This window comes from Schistocerca nitens, chromosome 8, assembly GCF_023898315.1.
Source record: "Schistocerca nitens isolate TAMUIC-IGC-003100 chromosome 8, iqSchNite1.1, whole genome shotgun sequence".
In the NCBI taxonomy this organism is placed as follows: Eukaryota; Metazoa; Arthropoda; class Insecta; order Orthoptera; family Acrididae; genus Schistocerca; species Schistocerca nitens.
Genome location: NC_064621.1, coordinates 84,661,834 through 84,684,068, shown reverse-complemented (window position 1 = coordinate 84,684,068; position 22,235 = coordinate 84,661,834). Strand labels below are relative to the sequence as shown.

General features: G+C 40.6%; 1 protein-coding gene across 2 annotated transcripts in view; it reads right to left on the bottom strand.

Moving 5' to 3' along the window:
- The window catches only part of LOC126198654 (phosphatidylinositol 4-phosphate 3-kinase C2 domain-containing subunit alpha), a 266,382-nt gene that overhangs the window by 14,490 nt on the left and 229,657 nt on the right, over nt 1-22,235 (bottom strand). Inside the window, exons 25-26 of one of the 2 annotated variants that reach the window (XM_049935125.1) lie at nt 7,950-8,146; nt 7,610-7,857 (exon numbers count right to left, since the gene is read on the bottom strand). In XM_049935125.1, the coding sequence (XP_049791082.1) occupies nt 7,610-7,857; nt 7,950-8,146 (445 nt within the window). Of the gene's footprint in view, nt 1-7,609; nt 7,861-7,949; nt 8,147-22,235 lie in introns of both variants that reach the window. The other variant, XM_049935124.1, reaches the window with a different exon arrangement.

Below are 22,235 nucleotides of genomic sequence, written 5' to 3'. Positions count from 1 at the left end.
TCTATGTGAAGTGTACATACTACCCTCAGGAAATAGAAGAAACAACTTCAGTATGTTCATCTCATAAAAACGCAAACAAACATCTCCTTCTCCATTACAATGCAAGGCCTCCCAGCAGTCTGTACCTGAAACTAGCACATGAAATTTCATTGGACTAAAAACCCTGATGTCGCATCTTCTGACTTACATTTGTTTGGCTCAATGGAGGATGCACTCTGTGGAAAGCAGTACATGGATGATTGGCAGGTCACTGATGCAGAAGATGTTGGCTCTGAAGTCAACCAATAGACTGGTACCATGGAGGCATACAGGCCCTCTCTGTAAGGTGTTGACCATCATATTGAATGGGGATTAAGTTGAAAAATAACTATGGTTGTCCAGTGTATTGTTCATAAATATCTCTTGAAGTTCTGAATCAACACTATTCTGGTCAATGGATTGGTCGAAATGGCCCTCGTGAGAGGCCTGCGCATTCATCTGATTTGACGCTTTCCAATTTTTTCCTGTGGGGAATGCTACAAGGGAAATGTTACAGGGACATGCCAACAACCCTGCAAATATGTGGCAGCGAATTTTCACGATATGTGCAAACATCAGCAAAGAGAGAGTTAGAGACATAGGATTGTCTGTAACAAAAAGGTTTGCAATGTGTACTGCAGCAAACAGGCACCATTTCGTACTGCAGCAAACAGGCACTATTTCAAACATTTGTTTCACTAAAACATGAAGAGCTGCGAGAGGCAAGGGGGACTCATGTAAAACAAGAACCCTAATGGTGAGAGGCAAGGGGATGCACCTAAAACAAGCATACCAATGGTGAGGACAAGGAGACTCACATTATAAAAGTACCCCAAAGAGAATAAAACACTATTACAGCCAGATCATCATTCCTGGGTAATGCTAAATATAGCTGTTACTGTGCTGATAAAACACACCAATGACTCGCTCCAACCGCTTTCGACTTCGCGCCATCTGTGAAGGTAATTACACCAATAATGTGGACACTGTAATAGGTTATGGTCCAGAGAATAATGCTGATTTGGCACAAAACACTGGTGTCACATTACAGAATGTAAGAATAGTGCCCTTCTATGCTCCTAGGATCCTATTTAATCATCTGAGATACTGTCAAGTTTCAAAAGATTGTAACCCATTTTGATCTGTGTCACTTATAGCACCATCTATTACACAACGGTAACATTATTCCATATGATAGTTACATATATTTTCCTAGAGGCTCCAAATCTGCAATAAAAACTAGGGGTTCCTACTGAAGATTTCAAAGTTGATCTTTCTCACACCATCTGGAGGTGGGGCATGGGGGGACAGTGTAGTGTCACTGGATGTCCCCCTTTGAGATGAAGGGCTGTTATTACAACCCTTTTTGTAATTCAATGTGTAATTTCCCATATATTTCACAAAACAGTTTCAATCGCCTTACCCTGTACATGAAAGTCTTAAGCATTTCTGTCAGGCTTAGCTAGTGACTTCACTTGCCTCTTGTCATTATCTTAAACAGTTTTTTTTATAACCTACCACCCTCACAACAACGATTGGCTGATGTGGCCTTGTAACATTAGCCAACATGACTTTGCTATGTTGGTACTGTGAAAAGATGAAAGCAAGGAGAAACTAAATCTGTTATATTTCCTGAGGACATGCAGCTCTACTGTATGACCCATGATGAATGGATCCTCTTGCGTAAAGTAGTCTGGAGATAAAACAGTTCCCTGTTTGGATCTCTGCGCAGAGACTACTTGACAGGATGTTGTCATCAGGAGAAAAAAACTGGCAGTTTAGAGGCTGGATCATGTAATGTTAGATACCTCAATCAGGCACGCAGGGTAGAGAATTCAAAAGGGAAAAACGGATAGTGTGAAGTTTTTGTGTGTGTTTATTGGCCTTCCATTGCACCCAAGCATACAGTCCAAAGATGCACAGTCTTAGAAACTTCTGTTTTTCTTTTTCTTTTTAAGAAAAAAGAAAGAAGTCTTCAATTACAAGGCTGAAGTTAGAAAGAGTGGCAGTTAATTAAATGCAGTGGCAAGAAGAACTTCTGCTCATTCAGTACAGTGTTATAAAGAAAAAATCAAATGGAGGTGATGCAGGAATAGGTTGAAGGAAACAGGAATGTTGGTAAGCTGCTGTGAAGAAAATAGTGAATGAACTGAAGTAGATGAGACAGATACAAAGCATACACCCACAACAGTGTTAAAATAGTAGTTCCACAGATGGCTACAAGATTCAAAGAATGCATGACGAGACAACAGAAATTGTTTAGGGAGTTAATGGAGATGAAAATTCAATTGTGATGAGGGACTTGAAATTGATAGCCAGAAAAGAAAGAGAAGTAAAAGTAGTAGGAGAGCATGAACTGTGAGACAGAAACCAAAGGGGAAATGCCCTGGTACAATTTTTCACAGAGCGTAATTTAATTATCACCAATACTTGGTTTAAAACTCATGAGAGAAGGTTGTATACATGGAAGAGGTCAGGAGACACTGCAAGGATTCAGATAGACTTCAAAACCATTCTTTAAACTGAAAAATATTTTCAGGGCAAATGAGGACTCTGACTATAAACTATTGATTATGAACTTCAGATTAAAACTAAAAAAATTAGGGAAGGTAGAAAGTTAAGTTGTGGGATCTGGAAAAATTGAAAGAACCAGAGGTGGTTGAGAGTTTCATAGGTAAAATTGGGCAATGATTGACTGAAACAGGTGAGAGGAATATAATAGAAGACACACAAGTAGCTTCGAGAGATGAAATAGTGATGGCAGCAAAGGATCAGATAGGCAAAAGGATAAGGCTTAGTAGAAATCCATAGATAACATACAGTATGTTGAATATAACTGATGAAAAGAGAAAACATGAAAATGCAGCAATTAAAGCAGGCAAGGTTTGAAAGCAGTATATATTTGATCAGCTGCTGACTTGCTAGGCCTAACACAGATGAGGATTTTTTTTTTTTTTCAAGGTTTACTCCCTTAGCCTTTGAAGAGCTCTCCTCTCTTCTCCACGAGGCAGTGGCATCCCCTTCTAATTATCTCCAGGGAGGATGGGTTGCATCATCTGGCATCTCCCCCATTGCGAAGGTCTCCTCCTCTGCCGAAGGTGCCATTAAGGTCTTCACCCGTAACCCAGGGCATGGATTCCATATTATAAACCCATGAAGCTGGGTCCCTGCCTCAACTTAGCAATCCTTTCATAGGGGCCTACTGACGTGGAGGATGCCCACTCCCACACTATGGATGCACCACACAAGATTTACTCAAGTGAATGATGGAGATGGGGACAACACAACCATCAAAGATTGTAGAGTAATTAATGAATTCCAAGCCAAGAGACACCCATTACCATGGTGTGAGGTAGAAACAGCATTAAAGAGCATGCGGAATGTAAAGTCTGTAGGCTCTGATTATCTCAGTTCAAACATGATGACAGCAGCTGGAATATTAGACTTACATTGGCTACGTAGTGTGTTATCAGTGATCTGGGAAGAAGATAAAATCCCAGAAGATTTGAGCAAAGGAGTCATCATCCCTCTGTTCAAAAATGCCAATCGGCAAACATGTGGAAATTACAGAGGCATCACGCTGCTGTCACACATCACGAAGTTGTTAGAAAAGATCACAGAAATGAGACAGAGAAAGACAGTAGAACCTTTGCTATTATAGAAAGAGAAGGGGAAGTACATGGAGATGACATGGAAGACAACATTCTGCGGGAAGGACCTGACAGAGCATTGAAAGACCTATGTAAAAACAAAACTACTGGAGGAGCAAACATTATCCTAGAATTCCAATCCTTGGGAGAACCAGCCACGAAAAAACTATTTCACATTGTGTGCAGATAGATGAAGCAGACAAAATACCTTTAGACTTCCAGACGAGTTACTTAAAAAAGAATGGAAAAACTGGTGGAATTGACTTTGGGAAACATCTGTTTCACTTCTAGAGAAATATAGGAAGACACGAGGCAAAGTTAACCCTATGACATGTCTTACAACAAATACTGCAGAAAGGCAAAGTACACTAATAGCCTTTGTGAATTTAGAGAAAGTTTTTGACACTGTTGACTGGAATACACTCTGCAAACTGTAGTTGTGAGAGTCAAAGAACATGAAAGGGAGGCAGTAGTTGAGAAGGGAGTAAGGCAGGGTTGTAGTCACTCTCATATGTTACTTAACCTGTATGTTGAGCAACCAGTAAAGGAAGTCAAGGAGAAATTTGCAAACACAGTTTAGGGAGAAGAAATAAAAAAGTTCAAGGTTAGCCATTGATACAGTTGGAGATAGCAAAGGACTTGGGAGATCAGTCGAAAGAAATGGGCACTATATGGGCAACTAAGGAACTGATGATGGCTAAAGAAAAAAGGATATAAAATGTAGACTGGCAATAGCAAGAAAACTGTTTCTGAAAACGAAAAATTTGTCAATCTCTAACATATTTAAATGTTAGAAAGTCTTTGCTGAAGGTATCTGCATGGATACGTTAGTGCAGAAGTGGAACGTGGACAATGAGTAAAGCTGACAAGAGCAGGATAGAAGCATTTAAATGTGGTGCTACGGAAAAATACCGAAGACTAGACAAATAAATTGAAAAATTGAAGTTGTGGTGCTTAACTGATTTGGTTGTTGTTGTTGTTGTTGTGGTCTTCAGTCCTGAGACTGGTTTGATGCAGCTCTCCATGCTACTCTATCCTGTGCAAGCTTCATCATCTCCCAGTACCTACTGCAACCTACATCCTTCTGAATCTGCTTAGTGTATTGATCTCTTGGCCTCCCTCTACGATTTTTACCCTCCACGCTGCCCTCCAATGCTAAATTTGTGATCCCTTGATGCCTCAAACCATGTCCTACCAACTGATCCCTTCTTCTAGTCAAGTTGTGCCACAAACTTCTCTTCTCCCCAATCCTATTCAATACCTCCTAATTAGTTACGTGATCTACCCACCTTATCTTCAGCATTCTTCTGTAGCACCACATTTCGAAAGCTTCTATTCTCTTCTTGTCCAAACTGGTTATCATCCATGTTTCACTTCCATACATGGCTACACTCCATACAAATACTTTCAGAAAAGACTTCCTGACACTTAAATCTATACTCGATGTTAACAAATTTCTCTTCTTCAGAAACTCTTTCCTTGCCATTGCCAGTCTACATTTTATATCCTCTCTACTTCGACCATCATCAGTTATTTTGCTCCCCAAATAGCAAAACTACTTTACTACTTTAAGTGTCTCATTTCCTAGTCTAATTCCCTCAGCATCATCCAACATAATTTGACTACATTCCATTATCCTCATTTTGCTTTTGTTGATGTTCATCTTATATCCTCCTTTCAAGACACTGTCCATTCTGTTCACCTGCTCTTCCAAGTCCTTTGCTGTCTCTGACAGAATTACAATGTCATCGGCGAACCTCAAAGTTTTTACTTCTTCTCCATGAATTTTAATACCTACTCCAAATTTTTCTTTTGTTTCCTTTACTGCTTGCTCAATATACAGACTGAATAACATTGGGGATAGGCTACAACCCTGTCTCACTCCCTTCCCAACCACTGCTTCCTTTTCATGCCCTTCGACTCTTATAACTGCCATCTGGTTTCTGTACAAATTGTAAATAGCCTTTCGCTCCCTGTATTTTACCCCTGCCACCTTCAGAATTTTAAAGAGAGTATTCCAGTTAACGTTTTCAAAAGCTTTCTCTAAGTCTACAAATGCTAGAAACGTAGGTTTGCCTTTTCTTAATCTTTCTTCTAAGATAAGTCGTAAGGTTAGTATTGCCTCACGTGTTCCAACATTTCTACGGAATCCAAACTGATCTTCCCCGAGGTCCGCTTCTACCTGTTTTTCCATTCGTCTGTAAAGAATTCGCGTTAGTATTTTGCAGCTGTGACTTATTAAACTGATAGTTCGGTAATTTTCACATCCGTCAACACCTGCTTTCTTTGGGATTGGAATTATTATATTCTTCTTGAAGTCTGTGGGTATTTCGCCTGTCTCATACATCTTGCTCACCAGATGGTAGAGTTTTGTCATGACTGGCTCTCCCAAGGCCATCAGTAGTTCTAATGGAATGTTGTCTACTCCCGGGGCCTTGTTTCGACTCAGGTCCTTCAGTGCTCTGTCAAAGTCTTCACGCAGTATCTTATCTCCCATTTCATCTTCATCTACATCCTCTTCCATTTCCATAATATTGTCCTCAAGTACATCGCCCTTGTATAAACCCTCTATATACTCCTTCCACCTTTCTGCCTTCCCTTCTTTGCTTAGAACTGGGTTGCCATCTGAGCTCTTGATGTTCATACAAGTGGTTCTCTTCTCTCCAAAGGTCTCTTTAATTTTCCTGTAGGCAGTATCTATCTTACCCCTAGTGAGACAAGCCTCTACATCCTTACATTTGTCGTCTAGCCATCCCTGCTTAGCCATTTTGCACTTCCTGTCGATCTCGTTTTTGAGACGTTTGTATTCCTTTTTGCCTGCTTCATTTACTGCATTTTTATATTTTCTCCTTTCATCAATTAAATTCAATATTTCTTCTGTTACCCAAGGTTTTCTATTAGCCCTCGTCTTTTTACCTAATTGATCCTCTGCTGCCTTCACTACTTCATCCCTCAGAGCTACCCATTCTTCTTCTACTGTATTTCTTTCCCCCATTCCTGTCAATTGTTCCCTTATGCTCTCCCTGAAACTCTCTACAACCTCTGGTTCTTTCAGTTTATCCAGGTCCCATCTCCTTAAATTCCCACCTTTTTGCAGTTTCTTCAGTTTCAATCTGCAGTTCATAACCAATAGATTGTGGTCAGAATCCACATCTGCCCCTGGAAATGTCTTACAATTTAAAACCAGGTTCCTAAATCTCTGTCTTACCATTATATAATCCATCTGATACCTTTTAGTATCTCCAGGATTCTTCCAGGTATACAACCTTCTTTTATGATTCTTGAACCAAGTGTTAGCTATGATTAAGTTATGCTCTGTGCAAAATTCTACAAGGCGGCTTCCTCTTTCATTTCTCCCCCCCCCCCCCCCCCCCCCCGCAATCCATATTCACCTACTATGTTTCCTTCTCTCCCTTTTCCTACTGATTTGGGGAAAGAAAAAATTTATGGCAGAGTGTGTGTGTGTGTGTGTGTGTGTGTGTGTGTGTGTGTGTGTGTGTGTGTGTGTGCGCGCCCACCCACCTGTGTGCTGTTTGTAGAGGGAGACCAAGGGAGGAATGCAGTAGACAGGTGTAGGTTGCAGTAGTGATACAGAGATGAAAAGGCTTGCACAAGAACAGACCAGCATAGAGAGCTGCATCAAACCAATCTTCAGTCTGAAGACAACAGCAGCAACAAAAACAACACCAACTTTACTAAATAAGATTGGATCTTCAAATGAAGTTGAATTAAATCAAAGAGAATTTGCATACTTACTAAATCAATGCAAACTACTACCCCTTTTGCCCCCCCCCCCCCCCACCTTTCTATCTCTCTCTCTCTCTGTCTCTCTCTCTCTCTCTCACACACACACACACACACACACACACACACACACACCACAGGTTATCAGAAAACCATCTGAGCACTGTTTATAGAAATATTATGAATAAAACACTCACCATTTCCATAAATGATGGATGACATGTTCGCCTAACAACCTTTGTTTTTCTTTTTGTAGCCTTATTGTGATCAGGAAGTAAATACACTTTGACGTAAGTAGAAGGTTCCTGCCCTCCTGCGACTAAAGGCAAATCTCTGGCATGATAAACCATCACCATAAAAACACCTCGCTGATAGTGCAGGGAGAGCTTCAACTGCCCTCGGACTCTCCCAGTTTCACCACGATCTTCTCGACGTATTCTTGGCTCTGCTAAAAAAAAAAAAAATGATTTTTCAGGTAATAAGTGCTACATTTTTTTTTCCAAAAAAAGAAAGAACTGATATGGATGCCACGCATACCTTTCACTTTTCTTGCACGTATATCTGCCTCTTGTTGATCTCTCAGGAGAGGGTGAAAAAAAGTATAAACCAAATCAGAATGAGATATTTCATCGGCCATCTCAAATAAAGACTTCAGGAAGCGCTCAATATCTACTCGCCGCTTTTCAGCTACTTGTTTTATATTTGATCGACCCATTGATAATCCTGTTGGCAAACTGTAATGAGAAAGTAACTTTCCTTAGGACTGTGAAATTTCATTTTCAATCACTCAGGTTTCATATTTGAAAGTTTAGCAGTAAGTATCTGATAAGTGATATGACTGTTACTCTCTTTTCTAAGAGCAAAAGCTTTGTTTTGGCATGTTTTCGAAGTGCAATAAATGAACTTTTAATCTGAAGCCAAATGTATTCTGATAAATTTGTGTTTTCAGCTGTCATTAACTTTTTGGAAATTAAAAGCACTCTTTGAATTAGTATGATACTTTTGTGTTTACAGTTTGTGTTGAACCGGTCCACAAAATTTTGAAATAAAGCAGCTTTTCACTATTTCCTGCATAGTACACTTTAGTTCATTGGATACGGCACCTAATTCAGTAATGCATTTAACACATCTACTGAACAATGTGGACGAAATGGTATTTTTATTTGTTTCTAGTAGAATTTCAGTGTTCACAAAAATAGTCATTTGCAACAGTGGGAGTACAAGGAAAAAAGTTGCACAACTAGGAACCATGAAATTTGTTGTAGTTTAGACTGGGCAAAATCAGATGACACAGACCTTACAACCATACCGTTTCATGCAGGGAGAAAAAAAATTATTTCAGTCTTGGTGTCAGTTGCTATTGAATTTAACATACAGTAGAGTCCAGTTAATCCGAACTAACTGGGACCGGACCTTGTTCGGATTACCAATTTGTTCAGATTAGCCGGAATCACGGTGACGAGTTTCTAGAATGAAGTATACCAAGCAAATAAGTAGGTACACCATGGTAACAAACAGGAACAAGTGTACGAACAATGGCTCATTTTCACTCCCTGCCTTGTTCACGTGCATTGTTGAGACCTTTGTAGTATCTGAGGTCAGTGCACTGACAGTTGGCTTGTAAAGTGCTTGGTTATGCCAGTTATCGATCGCTGGCATGTGTAACAGTTGTATTGCATTCATTCAGGTGTAGTGGTGTATGTAATATCATCATGAGTAAACGGAAACCTACAACATTAACTCTCAAAGAAAAATTGAATGCTTTTAAGCAGATAGACAATGGTGAGAATGTATCTAAACTGACAATGGAAATGGGTGTTGGTAAAGCAACCATTTGTGATTGGAAGAAGAACTGAATGAAGCTTGAAGAGTCCTGTGCAACGTCTTCGGGAAAAATACTCAAAATTCGGCAGACTTTTAAACAGTCCCAGTATGATAAAGTGGATGAAGCTCTTTTCCTTTGGTTTACACAGGAAAGAGAAAGGGGAACTCCTTTGAGTGGAGCACTGGTTCAGGAGAAGGCTGTTTACCTGAACAAGTTAATGAATGGTGATGAGTCTTTTAGTGCAAGTACGGGTTGGTTGGACAGATTCAAAATATGTCATGGAATCCGTCAGCTAGCAATTACTGGAGAGAGACTTTCTTCTGACCATGATGCAGTGAAGGAATACTTGGGTGAGTTTGAAAAAAGGAGAGAGAGGGAAAGTATTCTCCCCAACAAATTTATAACGTTGACGAGACTGGCTTTAATTTTAGGGCACTGCCAACAAAAAGCCTGGCATCAAAAGCAGAAGACCATGCTCCTGGTTTTAAAATGTGCAAAGATAGTGTGACTTTACTAGCGTGCAGCAACGCTGCTGGTAATCACAAGCTGCCTTTAACGCTGATTGGCAAATCTGCTAGGCCCAGAGCTTTTAAAAACTGCAACATGAGGTCCCTGCCTGTATATTATCGCAACCAGAAAAAAGCACGAATGGACGGTAAGCTGTTCACAGAATGATTTCACGGCCAGTTTGTTCCCCTGTTCAACAGTTTTCTAAGGAAAATCATTTGTCTCCCCGTGCAATCCTTTTGATTGATAATGCGCCATCTCACCTCAGCAGTGAAGAATTATGTTATGGAGAAATTGTGGCAAAGTTTTTGCTGCCGAATGTTACACCACTTCTACAGCTGATAGACCAGGACATACTGCCAACCTGATTTAAAGAAAACAGTTTTTAAGAATGCTGATCCAAGATGATAGCATTCCTTTAATGGACAAAATAAAAAAGACCAATGTGAAGGATGTTGTTTATTGGGCTGCTGAGGCATGGCAGAATATTTCACAAAATACTCTGAGAAAATTATGGAGAAAACAGTGCACACCTCTTGAATTTCAGCACAACCTAGTTGAAAATGAAGAGGAAAATCTACTACAAATGATACAGACAATCCCTGGATGTGAAGAAGCTAGTGAAGGAGATGTAGATGAGTGGATTGAGTGGATGGGGCATGTGTGGAGTACCTTGCTGACGCAGATATAGTTGCTGCTGTGACTCAACACCAGGAAGAAGTGGACTGCTGTGACAGAAGTGACAATGAGCCTGAAAGCTGGTGCCACACAGTGACACAGCAGAAGTCCTTGACCTTGCACTACGTTATTTGGATCAACAGCCCACTGCTACACCTGCCGATTTGATGTTTATGAGATTATGGCGCAACTATGCATCATATAACAGACTGTCTTCATTACGCCAAAAAACAGTGACTGAGTTTTTGTCATCTTAAAAAGTAGGGATAAAATGTCCGCTGTATTTTAGTAAGTTTGACAGATTTTCTTTCATTTAAATGCACTGTTTAAAACTAAGTTTTCTTGCCAATTTTTCTAATACATGTATACTGTACTGTGCAAATTAAAATAATGTGTATGTACAGTAGTTTACCACACAGTTTTCCATACTTAGACTAACGTTTTTCATGTTTGGATTAACCAAATGTGTTCTGATGAATGGGGTTCGGATTAGTGGGACTCTGCTGTATGTTAAAATTCAAGACAAAGTCATAAACCAATATCTTTCATTCTGAGCAAAAACTTCTTGGCTCAAAGATGGTGCTTGGATGAGATTCATCATGTGTATAAAATATTACAGTGCAAAATCAAACAATGGACAATCCAGGATGGGTCTAGTAACTAGAGACAGTGGTCACAAACACATGCACATATTGAGTTACATTCTCAATCATCACTTATAACTGCAACATTTGTGGTTTCGAAAATGTCTCTTCTGTAAATATTAAAACTTGGTAATCATTCCAATGAAACAGTTGCACTTCCAGTGCCAGAATCACAGATCACTTTTAGCTAAGTCACAGTGAAGCATTCAAGCACAACTGATCAACCTCTACACATCTCTTCACTTGTCTCATATGTAGTTGCTGCTGCACTTTTTTTTTCAGATTTTGGTGTATTACTACTATAACTGTTTATTTTCCAACTTCATCAGTGTATGCATCAGTGACAATTTTCTTAACAAGTATATTCTCCTACTGTGTTGCACCATTTGAGTCATTTGCTATATTTTACAGATTAAGTTTCTGTAATGTGAACATCTCCCTCATAATATCTTTCCAGAATAATCAGCACATTTCTGAAACAAGCTACTACCAATTTCACTTGTCAAACCCAGGTGTCATATGTCATGGCTTCAAGGGCATAAAGCTACTATGCAGAATTCAAAATTTACACAGTACACACATGAACAGACATCACTAGATGAGTGTGGAACTACCCACTTAGACCGTAGCGCATAAAATTTTGATATTTCAGTGTATATACTGGATGTTTCTTTTTATACCTGGAAAAAGTTTCTTTACTACTTCAGTTGATGAATGTTTTGACTTTCTCCACTTTTCCTCCTGCAACTGCTATAGCAATAGTGTCATTTTTGTCAGCACTCTAGCAAGAACAGTCTCATTTACCTTCCCGATAAAATGACTATGCAATCTGAACATGTGGTTTGTGCACAAGGTGACTATAATGATCTGGTTTTCCAAACATTTTTTTTGTGTCCTCACATTTCTTACAGAGATGGAATGTATTTCTTTCAAAGGACTCTTTAATAGCTATTAGAAATTGCATCTTCTCACTACAGGGTACACACAATTCAATAACTGAACTGATGTTTGATAAAAATTCCTGACAGTTTACACATAGTTTATGAGTTAACTGACCATTGTTTCCTAACAGGACTAGCACCAACTTCTACATCTGACCAATTCAGAGAATGTTGTTCTTCAACTGCAATCCTAAAATCTACACCATTCACACTATACGAGACTAATTTCTGGCCGCTCACTCTCGCCAAAAATATTCTGCCAAAGCAATTAGAACAGAGATAACCATCACTGCCAACATCTTTACCCTGAACTATTTCTTCCAATTAGCAATCTACTCCAAACTTTTTTCCTTTGTTGCTAATGTTATATATCACACTTTTATGGTTACGCAAATGGTCAGCACACTTCAACTCGTCTGTGTTCCCAATCAGGAAACATTCAAACACAATCTTTCCTGTGAAAATACCCTAAACTTCAACTAACCAGTACAGTTTTCAAAAAGCTTACTGGTACTATTGGACAACAAATTTGGGGGACTGCTGTCTCTGTTTGCCTGGTGACAACAGAACTGACATTTCATGTATTCTCACTTTTATGTGTGAAGCCAAACACAAAGCATTAACTGGATAGTTTCAGACTGTTCTCAAGAGTCCTGTTACATTCTGGAATTATCTGCAAGCCTTCACATTCTTTTGAAGATCTTTGATGAATTGGTAGAACCTATGTACAGCAGCCAGCACAGAGTAACAACATTTACCTAGTTCCATTTATTCTGTCATATCTGTCCATGAGTTGATGAGAAAGAGAGAGAACCAATGTAGTGCATTATCCTTTCCAGGGTATGTAGAACCACTGGATACATGCAATCTCCAAAATTTTGATAATTTTTGGAGTTTTAAAATATTGATGAGATTATACAAAATCATATTAAATTTCAGGTTTACTTCAATGTCTTTACACCTGTTCATCTCTGAAATAGACTAATATTATCGCTATAATACATCCATCTGTTTAGTGGTTATTTTGCTAAGAAATATAATAATGAAACAAGCACAAACAAAACTGGACAAGGAAAAAGAATAATTGGTCAACTTAACTCCTTGTCAAGGAGCGACAAAATTATCAAGAAAACAAAAGTGATGCTGTACAAGTCCATCATAGAGGTTATCACTACAAACGATGCTAAAACATTGAAGCTAACCAAAAAGGAGAGAAATAAATTGATGTTCCTCGAGTCAGATTTTTGGTGAAGAACTTGTCGCATCTCCAGACTAGTACACATCAGAAATAAGAGAATACGAGAAATTATACGAAAAAAAATGCTATTTTTGATGCTATATATAGCAAAATATTAACTTGATTTGCCATCTCCAATGAACAGATGATAAGTGATGGGTAAAAAGAATCAATGAATGGACACCAGCTGAGTTAAGAAATTATGGAAGACCACCTAGATGATGGATGCAAGACGTTAACTACGTGATGAATTCAAGGGGCCTTCAGGAAGAAGACTGGACAGGGAAACCATGGAAGCTGCAAAGCACAAGACGGCTACCATTACTGTAAAAATACTGCATATATATTTCAGTATTCTTATTGTTGTAACTTACTGTTACCAAAATCTGACAAAGATTGGAAACCACTCAAAGAATCAGCAGAGACTAGCCGATCAGCCACGGGCTGTCAACAGTGGTTAGAGGAGTCTCAAAAGGAGGATAACATCAAGAGAAAAACGGACAATGGAAATGGCACAGCTGAATAAGAAAGTTCAAATGAGTAAACCTAGATTGAAAACTAAAGGCATAGCGATATCTGAGACTGGACACACAGTGTATAGTGTGAAAGATAAGAGAATGCAGTGAACAGCTGAAGGCAGAGCTATAACACAGCTAGCTTTATAGAGCATCCATTAGTACTAATTAGCCAGCAAAATGAGCATGGCCCTGAGGGGTCATGAGGCCAGCACTGCAGAGGCAATTCTAGCACTCCGAGATATAGCAGTAGCATCTAATAGCTGTCATCAAGTTCCAGGCATATGGCCTGGAATGTATTCTGATACTACTCACACACGATTTTCCTGCCAATATTCATAAAACCAATTAAAATGGAGAAGTGGAAGTTCTCTTCAGAGAATGTAGTTCTGTGTGGTACTGATCTACATTAAAAAATATCAAAACCTTGGGACACACATTTTTGAATTATTTTTTTTTGCCTTAAGTCACACATTATAAATGCCAAACGAGGTGCCATCTTATTTCAGCCTGTACCTCAAGCCAGGAATGTTTTTTGGCGAGAGGAAAAAAAAGGGGGGAGGGGTTCTTACTTCATCCAGAATTTTGACACATTAAATTCAACTTCATTTACATATAAATTGTTTACAAATACATGCAAATACACTCAGACCAAAGCACGAGAGAGACCCCACCTGCAGTGGGTCACCTCGCGCACTCATCCTGGGCTCTGAGTGAGCTGCCCTTTCTTTTTAACCTTTCCCTCATATTCCTCTCTCCTACCCAATGAAGGTGATATTTTAGTTCCAAAAGCTAGGTGGTGTCTCTCTCTTCTACTTTTATCTGTATCTCTGATATGCCGGCCCGATGAGTTCGAAATCCCAACAGAAGGCATGCAAGTAGATTACAGCCGCTGGGCACTACTGTCGTCGCCTCAGTGCTAGGTGCCGGCCATGCACTCCCCAGCCTATCAGTGGCCACGGCCATACTATAAAGCTAGCAGTGCAGGGGCTCAGATCTTACTTGGTTCTGACCATGCTCTCATATGGTATTCAGTGTTGCTTGGTTTTTGAAGCTGCTACATCTAGGTTCTCAATTTGGTTCACTCTCCAGACTTGTCATTCTGTTGTGTTGTCTTTGTTATTTGTCCATGACTGTTGTTGTTCTTTCCAGGGTTTTCGGCAAATCGCCATTGACGCTCCTGACCAGTCAAGCACTGTCTACTGATTGTGTCCAATTCTGATTACTACAATAGACAATGAGGAAAAAATTGAGTGTCTTAAGGATGTGGCACTCATGGCACATCAACAGCGGCAGCTGCTCCTGCAGCAGCAGTTTCAACAGCAGCTATGGCAGCAAACAGACTTGTTACATTAAGAAATTCAACTTTTGTTGGAATGCTTACAAGTTCAGGGTTCACAACCCGTTCAGGCTATGGTCACTTCCCAGGCAGAGTCCTGCTCACATGCATTTTCGCCATTTAAAAACACCACAGGACATTTGGACATTTATTTGCAGTGGCTGGTACAGCATTTTGCTGCTTTTTGGGTTTCTGATGATGCTGTCTTTCTTGGGATACCTTGGAGAACATATTTCTTACTAAAGAAATTGGCTTCCCTCTCCAATCTGGTTGCACTCAGATTTGAGGAGACGTGTTCGTTGCTGTCAAACTATTATTCACAACATTTCGATGTGGTTGCGTTGTGTCTCGAGTTCCATCAATACCACAGTCAGGATTGGCAGGGACTGAGTCAACATTGTGATTTCACTTGTGCAAACCTGTCTTGCAAAACCTCACATGCAGATTCCTTGATTTAAGGTGTGGTGGTCCAACTGGCCCCTGATCCGGAAGCACACACTGTGCCCTCAAGCTGGAGAATCCTTCCTTGGACGATATTCTGAAAATTGTGCACTCTTTCGAGATTATATAGACATCCCCACATGGCTGTTATTCAACCACTAACAAGGGGTCAAAATTCTCATAAGTCCTTTTCCCTGTGGCATTGTGGTGATTCATCACCAAAGTGCAAACTGTCCAGATTGCTGGGCGCACTGTATCCATTGTGGAAAGGATGGGTATCTCTGAACTATCTGCCATCAAGCACTGGGACATTTGGATCCCATTCTACACTTACATAAAGAGAAGATGCATGAACTCCACACCATTGTTCCCCAGGGAAATTCTCCTGGTACCAAGTTGTTTATTGATCTCATGATACTGCATCAGGACATTTGGTTTCAAGCAGACATGAGAGTAATGATTTCCCTAGTTAACCTCTCGACATATGCTTGTCTGCATTACCCAGTGTTTGCTCTGCCCTTTTGCAAGTTGGTCATATATGGTGACAGCTCAATTCACCTCAGAGCTCAGTAAACATCAATGACAGTGTACCAGAAGGTTACATGGCTGATAATGGTGTTTGTTGTCAATAGTCACTTGGCTGGCAATATTTTTGGTCTGGATACCTTGTTACTGTTTGGGTTCTCCGTCACGGACAAAGATATTCCAGGTAGTCTCGGCCAGTTCCCTTCCAGGAACCTGACAATTTTTGTTCCTTGTTCATGTATCCATCTGGTATAGTGTGCATCACCAATTTTGAGGTGCATATTTCTCTCTGTCCAGATGCAGTGCCCTATTTTTGTCGGGCATGTTGACTTCCATTTTCCCTACATACAACAGTTAAGCATGAACTTGACTGCCTTAATGAAGCTGAGGTAATTGAATCTGTCAAAACTAGTGGTTGGGCCACACCCCTGGGATGGTTAAGAAAGCAAATGGTCCCCTCCAGTTCTGTGGAGATTTTGGGTAAAAAAATCAATGCTCAGGCACAGTTGGAAACCTACACATACCACATAAGGTGGTGAATATTTTTATAAGTTAGACCTTGCTGATGCTTGTTTACAGATCCTACTAGATGAGGGGTTGCAGCACATTAGGTCATCAATACACCCTTTCGCTTGTACAAATATAGATGTTTGGGATCTCTTCCACTCTGGCAATCTTCCAGAGGTACTGGAACAGTTAACGATACACATCCCACTAATACCAATTACCTAGCTGTCTTAATTATTATGGGTGCTACACCCCAAGACCACCTGTGCCACCTCTGCATCCTCTTCGCTCTTTTTTTTTTAGTAGCAAGTCAAATACCTTGGACACTTTCTCAACAAAGGCAGGATTCAGCCCATTATCTACAACATTTCAGCTGTTGCCTCCCTCCCACATCCCAAAAACCTACAGGAGATGCAGGTTTTTTTGGGTAAAATGAATTATTATTCTAAGTTTCTTCCACAAGCCACACATATTATGCACCCATCCAAACAGTTATGCAAGAAGGGATTTCAGTTCCAGGGATTGGCCGAGTGTGAGCATGCTTTCACCCAGCTGAAGCACATTACACACAGTGCCCTGCCTTATGCCCTTCTCTCCATCATGTCCCCTTGTTTTGGCTGCTAATGCATCCCCCTACGGCACTGGTGCAGTACTGGTGCACTGTCATGATGATGGAACTGAGTAATCCATCGCCTATGCTTCTAAAGCACTGATACCTGCTGAAGGAAACTACTCACAGATCAAGAAATAGGCTTCGGCGATTATCTTTGCTGTTAAGAAATTCCACGTGTACTCTTTGGGACTAACATAAGTCTACCCTCATGACTTATCACAAACCGCTGGTAGTGCTCTCTGGACCATACACTTGACTTCCAGAGTGGATTGCTCAAAGGCTCCAGCATTGGGCTCTTTTCTTTAGTTCTAACAATTATATCATTAAGTACAAGTCTACTGCACAACACACTAATGTGGATGTGCTCTCTCGTCTACCCTCAGGACCAGACTCAGCATCTGACCAACAGGAGATCTCATGCTACACTCAGGACCAGACTCAGCATCTGACCAACAGGAGATCTCATGCTTCCACAATGACATAGAATGACAACACAATTTGGATGGGTTTCCAATTATTGCTACTCACTTCGATGCAAACATGTGCTGTGTACCTATCTTACGGCATGTCACATACTATGTGCTACATGGGTAGCCCACTTATTTTTTGAAACATGCTGAACCAGAACTATGGGTCTGGAGTCACGTTTCTCCTAGTTTGTCTGTTGTCTTTAATGTTCTCCTGCTGGATGTGGAGGCAGATAACCCACCATGTTGTCATCCCCACTACCTTACATCCTCATATCTTTGAACTCCTCCATCATGGGCAATGGGGTATGTCACAGATGAAAGCCCTTGTCCACCGACATGCCTACTGGCCACGACTGAACAAAGATGTGAAGGCCATGGTGCACAGCTCTTCTTCATGGGACCTACATCAAGCTGCTGTTTCTCAGTCTTTTAATTCCTGCCCCACTCCACATCACACCTGAGACCACATTCATCTGCACTTTGCTGGCTCCTTTCTGGGCTCCATGTGGCTCAATCTCATTGACACTTATTTCAACTAACCCTAAGTGGTTAGCATGTCATTTACCACTACAGCCGCCACACACACTGCACTTACCCAGATTCTTGCCACCGAAGGGCTTCCCTGCATCCTCGTGTCCAACAACAGGCCCCAATGCATTGTGACGGCCTTTGAACAGCCCTGTAACGTCAATGGCATTAAACTCCTCTCTAGCCCCCCTTTCCATCATTCTCCAATGGCAAAGTGGAGCAGATGGTGCGTACATTTAAACAACAAATGTTGAATGCAGTGGGCACATACACCACTGCAGTGGCACTCACTACGTTCCTGAGCGCCTACAGGACCGCCCCTGTCCATGACTGTAGCCCAGCAGAGTTCTCCCATATACTGTAATCCACCTCCTGGCACCGCAGCCCTTGGAACCCCGGATCTGACATGCTGGATGATACACCAGGTTCAGTGGCCTGGGCACATTCCTATGGGGCAAAACTTACGTGGATGCCAGCTATGATGGTGGCTGCCCATGGGCAGTGCATTATGACAGCCGATACTCGGTGGTGTTATGGAGTGTTGGCCCATCAACCACCTCCGTCCCCACTTACTGACTGCATCATCATTGGTGGACCACTCTGAACTGGTGTGTCTGTCCTTGCACACCCTTAAATGACATGGGTACAATATGTGCTCCTGGGCACCATTGGCAAGTACACGCAAGCAGCTTTGCAGGTTGAGACCTCACTGCAGCATTTGTACCCTCACAAGTCATCTCCTACACCATCACACCCCAGTGCATTGTCCGACATCACACATTCCTATTCCCAGCTGGTAGATTCCTCCTGCAAGGACACCAACTGTGCCTCTTGTTCACCTTCTGAAACATTATCCAGGGTGCTTCAGGCCCTATGTGACCATTTCGGGGTGGGGGAGGAGGGATCTGGTATCTTGGCCCAACAATTTTTAAAACCCACCAGAGCCAGTGGACTTAGATGATAGCTGCTATGCAGAGCCCTTAATATTTGTGAGCATTGCTATTACTGCCTCAGTGCTAAGCGCAGGTCATGCACCATGCGTCAGCCTATCGGTGCCCACGGCCATGCTGTAAAGCTAACAGTGCAGGGACTTGAACCTCAGTCGTGTTTTGACTGCTGCAATCTTTTACTGTTTCTTGTATTCAACTTTGCTTGGATCTTGATATTGTTATTTCTAGCTTCTCAATTTGGTTCACTCTCCAGAATTATCATTCTGTCATGTTGTCTTCCTAGTTGCCTATCTGTGGTTTTCAGCAACTGACAGTCTGAATCCTTGGCCAGCCAGCCAGTATTTGCTGGTCGTGTTTGATTCTGGTTTCTATAGTGTACCAGCAATACAACATTTTTCCTCCTGAGGTCAGTGATGATGATGATGATGATGATGATGATGTCCCATACTTCGAGGAGCGTAGGGGACAACGCAGGAGACCCCCACCGCCAACTAGGCCAGGTCAGAAGTGGCAAGTAATTTACTGGTACATAGTGTTTGTTCAATGGTGAGAAGGATTGTCAGCTATGAAGGTCATGCTAGAACGGATGTATTGTGAGGTGGTAGTCAGCATCCCACTTGTTTACAACAACTATGGCAGGATATTCTTGGAGACACTGCATGAAAAATTATGGTGCCCTATTTCTGTATGACAAGTGCTAGTTAGTCGCCCCAGAAGATGACTAGAAACAACCAAAATAGGCAGACTTTGAGATGCTGACATTTCCAATATTTGAAATTATCCGAATTTCAAATACTGTTGAGCAAGTACTTTTAAGATCTGGATGTTATTGTCCTAGGTAATCTTGCTATCTGTTTGAACACCTAAGAATGTTTAACGATATACTCTCTGTACCTACTGGCTTTTGTGTCCAACAACCATCTCCTGTGGGCTTTTGTGATCAGGATGCAACTGGATGTAGCTGGTTTTGCTAGTGAATTTACTTCGACAAATTCAGAATACATGCAACCAGCTGCTTGACATTAGTCTCTAGAGTGACGGCTGTTTGTCATCAGACACAATGCTTGTGTCTCAGCAAAAGCTGTGTTGGTTGTTTGCTTTGTCGGCAAAGGTTGATCATTAATGCATATCGTTAATGCGTATGAGAAATGGTAGGGGAGTGAAGACAGATTCTGGTGGATAAATAAATAAATGTTCTTTTGGGACACACTAACATATGGTTCTCCAATCAGGTTACCTCCCCTGCCTCTACATCTAAAAATATTTTTTGCTTCCTGCCCTGCAGATAAGCAGTTACCTACTTGTCCTCTGATTCCACGGGGACTCGCTTTCTCAAGAGGTATTTTGTGACTGAAACAGTTGAAAACTGTTTGAAGATCACAGAATAGAGGAACTGGAAATGTTTTTGTATTGAGGCACTGCAAAACACCATTTGCAAATGAAAATATGGCTTCAGTTGTTGAAGTTGTTAAAATGCTTTGAAATCCTGGCATGTAGCAATTTTTCAAACACTTCATTCTGTCTGGGAAGACAACTTGAGTCATCAAGATGATGAATGTATGGGACAGAAGTTTGCTTAGTTGATTACAGCACGTTTTTTTCAGCATGTGCACATCTGCAGCTTTTGGTCTAGTGGCTAGCGTTGCTGCCTCTGGATCACAGGGTCCCAGGTTCGATTCCTGGCTGGGTTGGGGATTTTCTCTGCCGGGGACTGTGTGTTTGTGTTGTTGTCATCATCATCATCATCATCATCATCATCATGTGTGACAGTGGCTACATTGGATTGAGAAAAAACTGGACTGTGTAAAAACTGGGACTTTGTACGGGCACTGAAGACAATGCAGTTGAGTGCCCCACAAACCAACCATCATCTTCAGCATGGGCATGAAATATTGCCTATATCTATTGGTCTTTTTATTTTCAAAGAGGTGATTTTTTTAAGTACTTCATTTATCAGAGCAGTACGTAAATGTTCTAACAGATCAAGGAAAATTTTCTTTCAGTAATTTAGTGGCATTTTTAAAGAGCCATTACAATACATTTCCTCAGTAACACTTAAGAAACACACATTGAAGGTTGCTGCTACTGTCTTTTTATTACATATATTATTAATATCAAGCTATATAAAAAGATATTGAGTCCTATTTGCATAAGCAGCACCAGTCTCATTTATCATCATCTCACTGATAGTTTTGATTTTATTACTCAGAGTTATTTATTTTCAAGGTTAAATGTACACTTTTTGATTTCTTTATAATTTTGTTTTTGAAATACTACTTGTAGCAATTGATCTGGGGTAGGTTGTCACAAATTTTCAGTCTACCATAAAACTCTGTTTCTTTTGTGTGACATATTTATACCAGAGGTGATCCACAACTTATAAGTGGATTCTTTGGTTTGAGCCCTGCAAAACCTTTTTAATAAAGTACTATTAATGACATTTCATCACTGAACAAATTGGAATTGGCCTCATCATTATCGTCATCATCATCATCATCATCATATCATCATCATCATCCACAGGCTTCCAATCTGCTGCTTGGAGATATGATTTAAAGGCCTGAATAGTTTCCTCATTTACTGTCATAACTTCTTTCTAACTCAGCCTCGTTCTCATTACTATTTACGTCATTTATGATTAATGTTTATCTATCATGATCAGAGACACCATTCAGAAATTGGTTTACAGTGATGTCAACTATTTTTGTCTGATTATAAATACATTAGCAATTAGTGCACTAGACTAACATCTGAAAATTTGACAGTATAACCACCCCCTCCCCTCGCACCCCACCCCAAACCTGAATGGATCAGGTCTATACTAATAGGAATGTTTGCTTCAGAAGTGACTGACATTACCCATTAGAGAAAATAAACTTCTTTGCCACAATTGCTAATAATAATCATCATCTTTATTCTCAATGATCAGTTTTGGTACTGATGAAATAAGTTGACTAGGACAGGGGAAAGCTTGTAGACACCCAATAAATCATACCATAACAGAAAGTAAAATGAAATGAAATGGAAATAAAGACATAGCTCAACTGAAGGGATATAATAAAATAGGGAATGATACTGAATCAGTGAATGAATGGTTTTAATA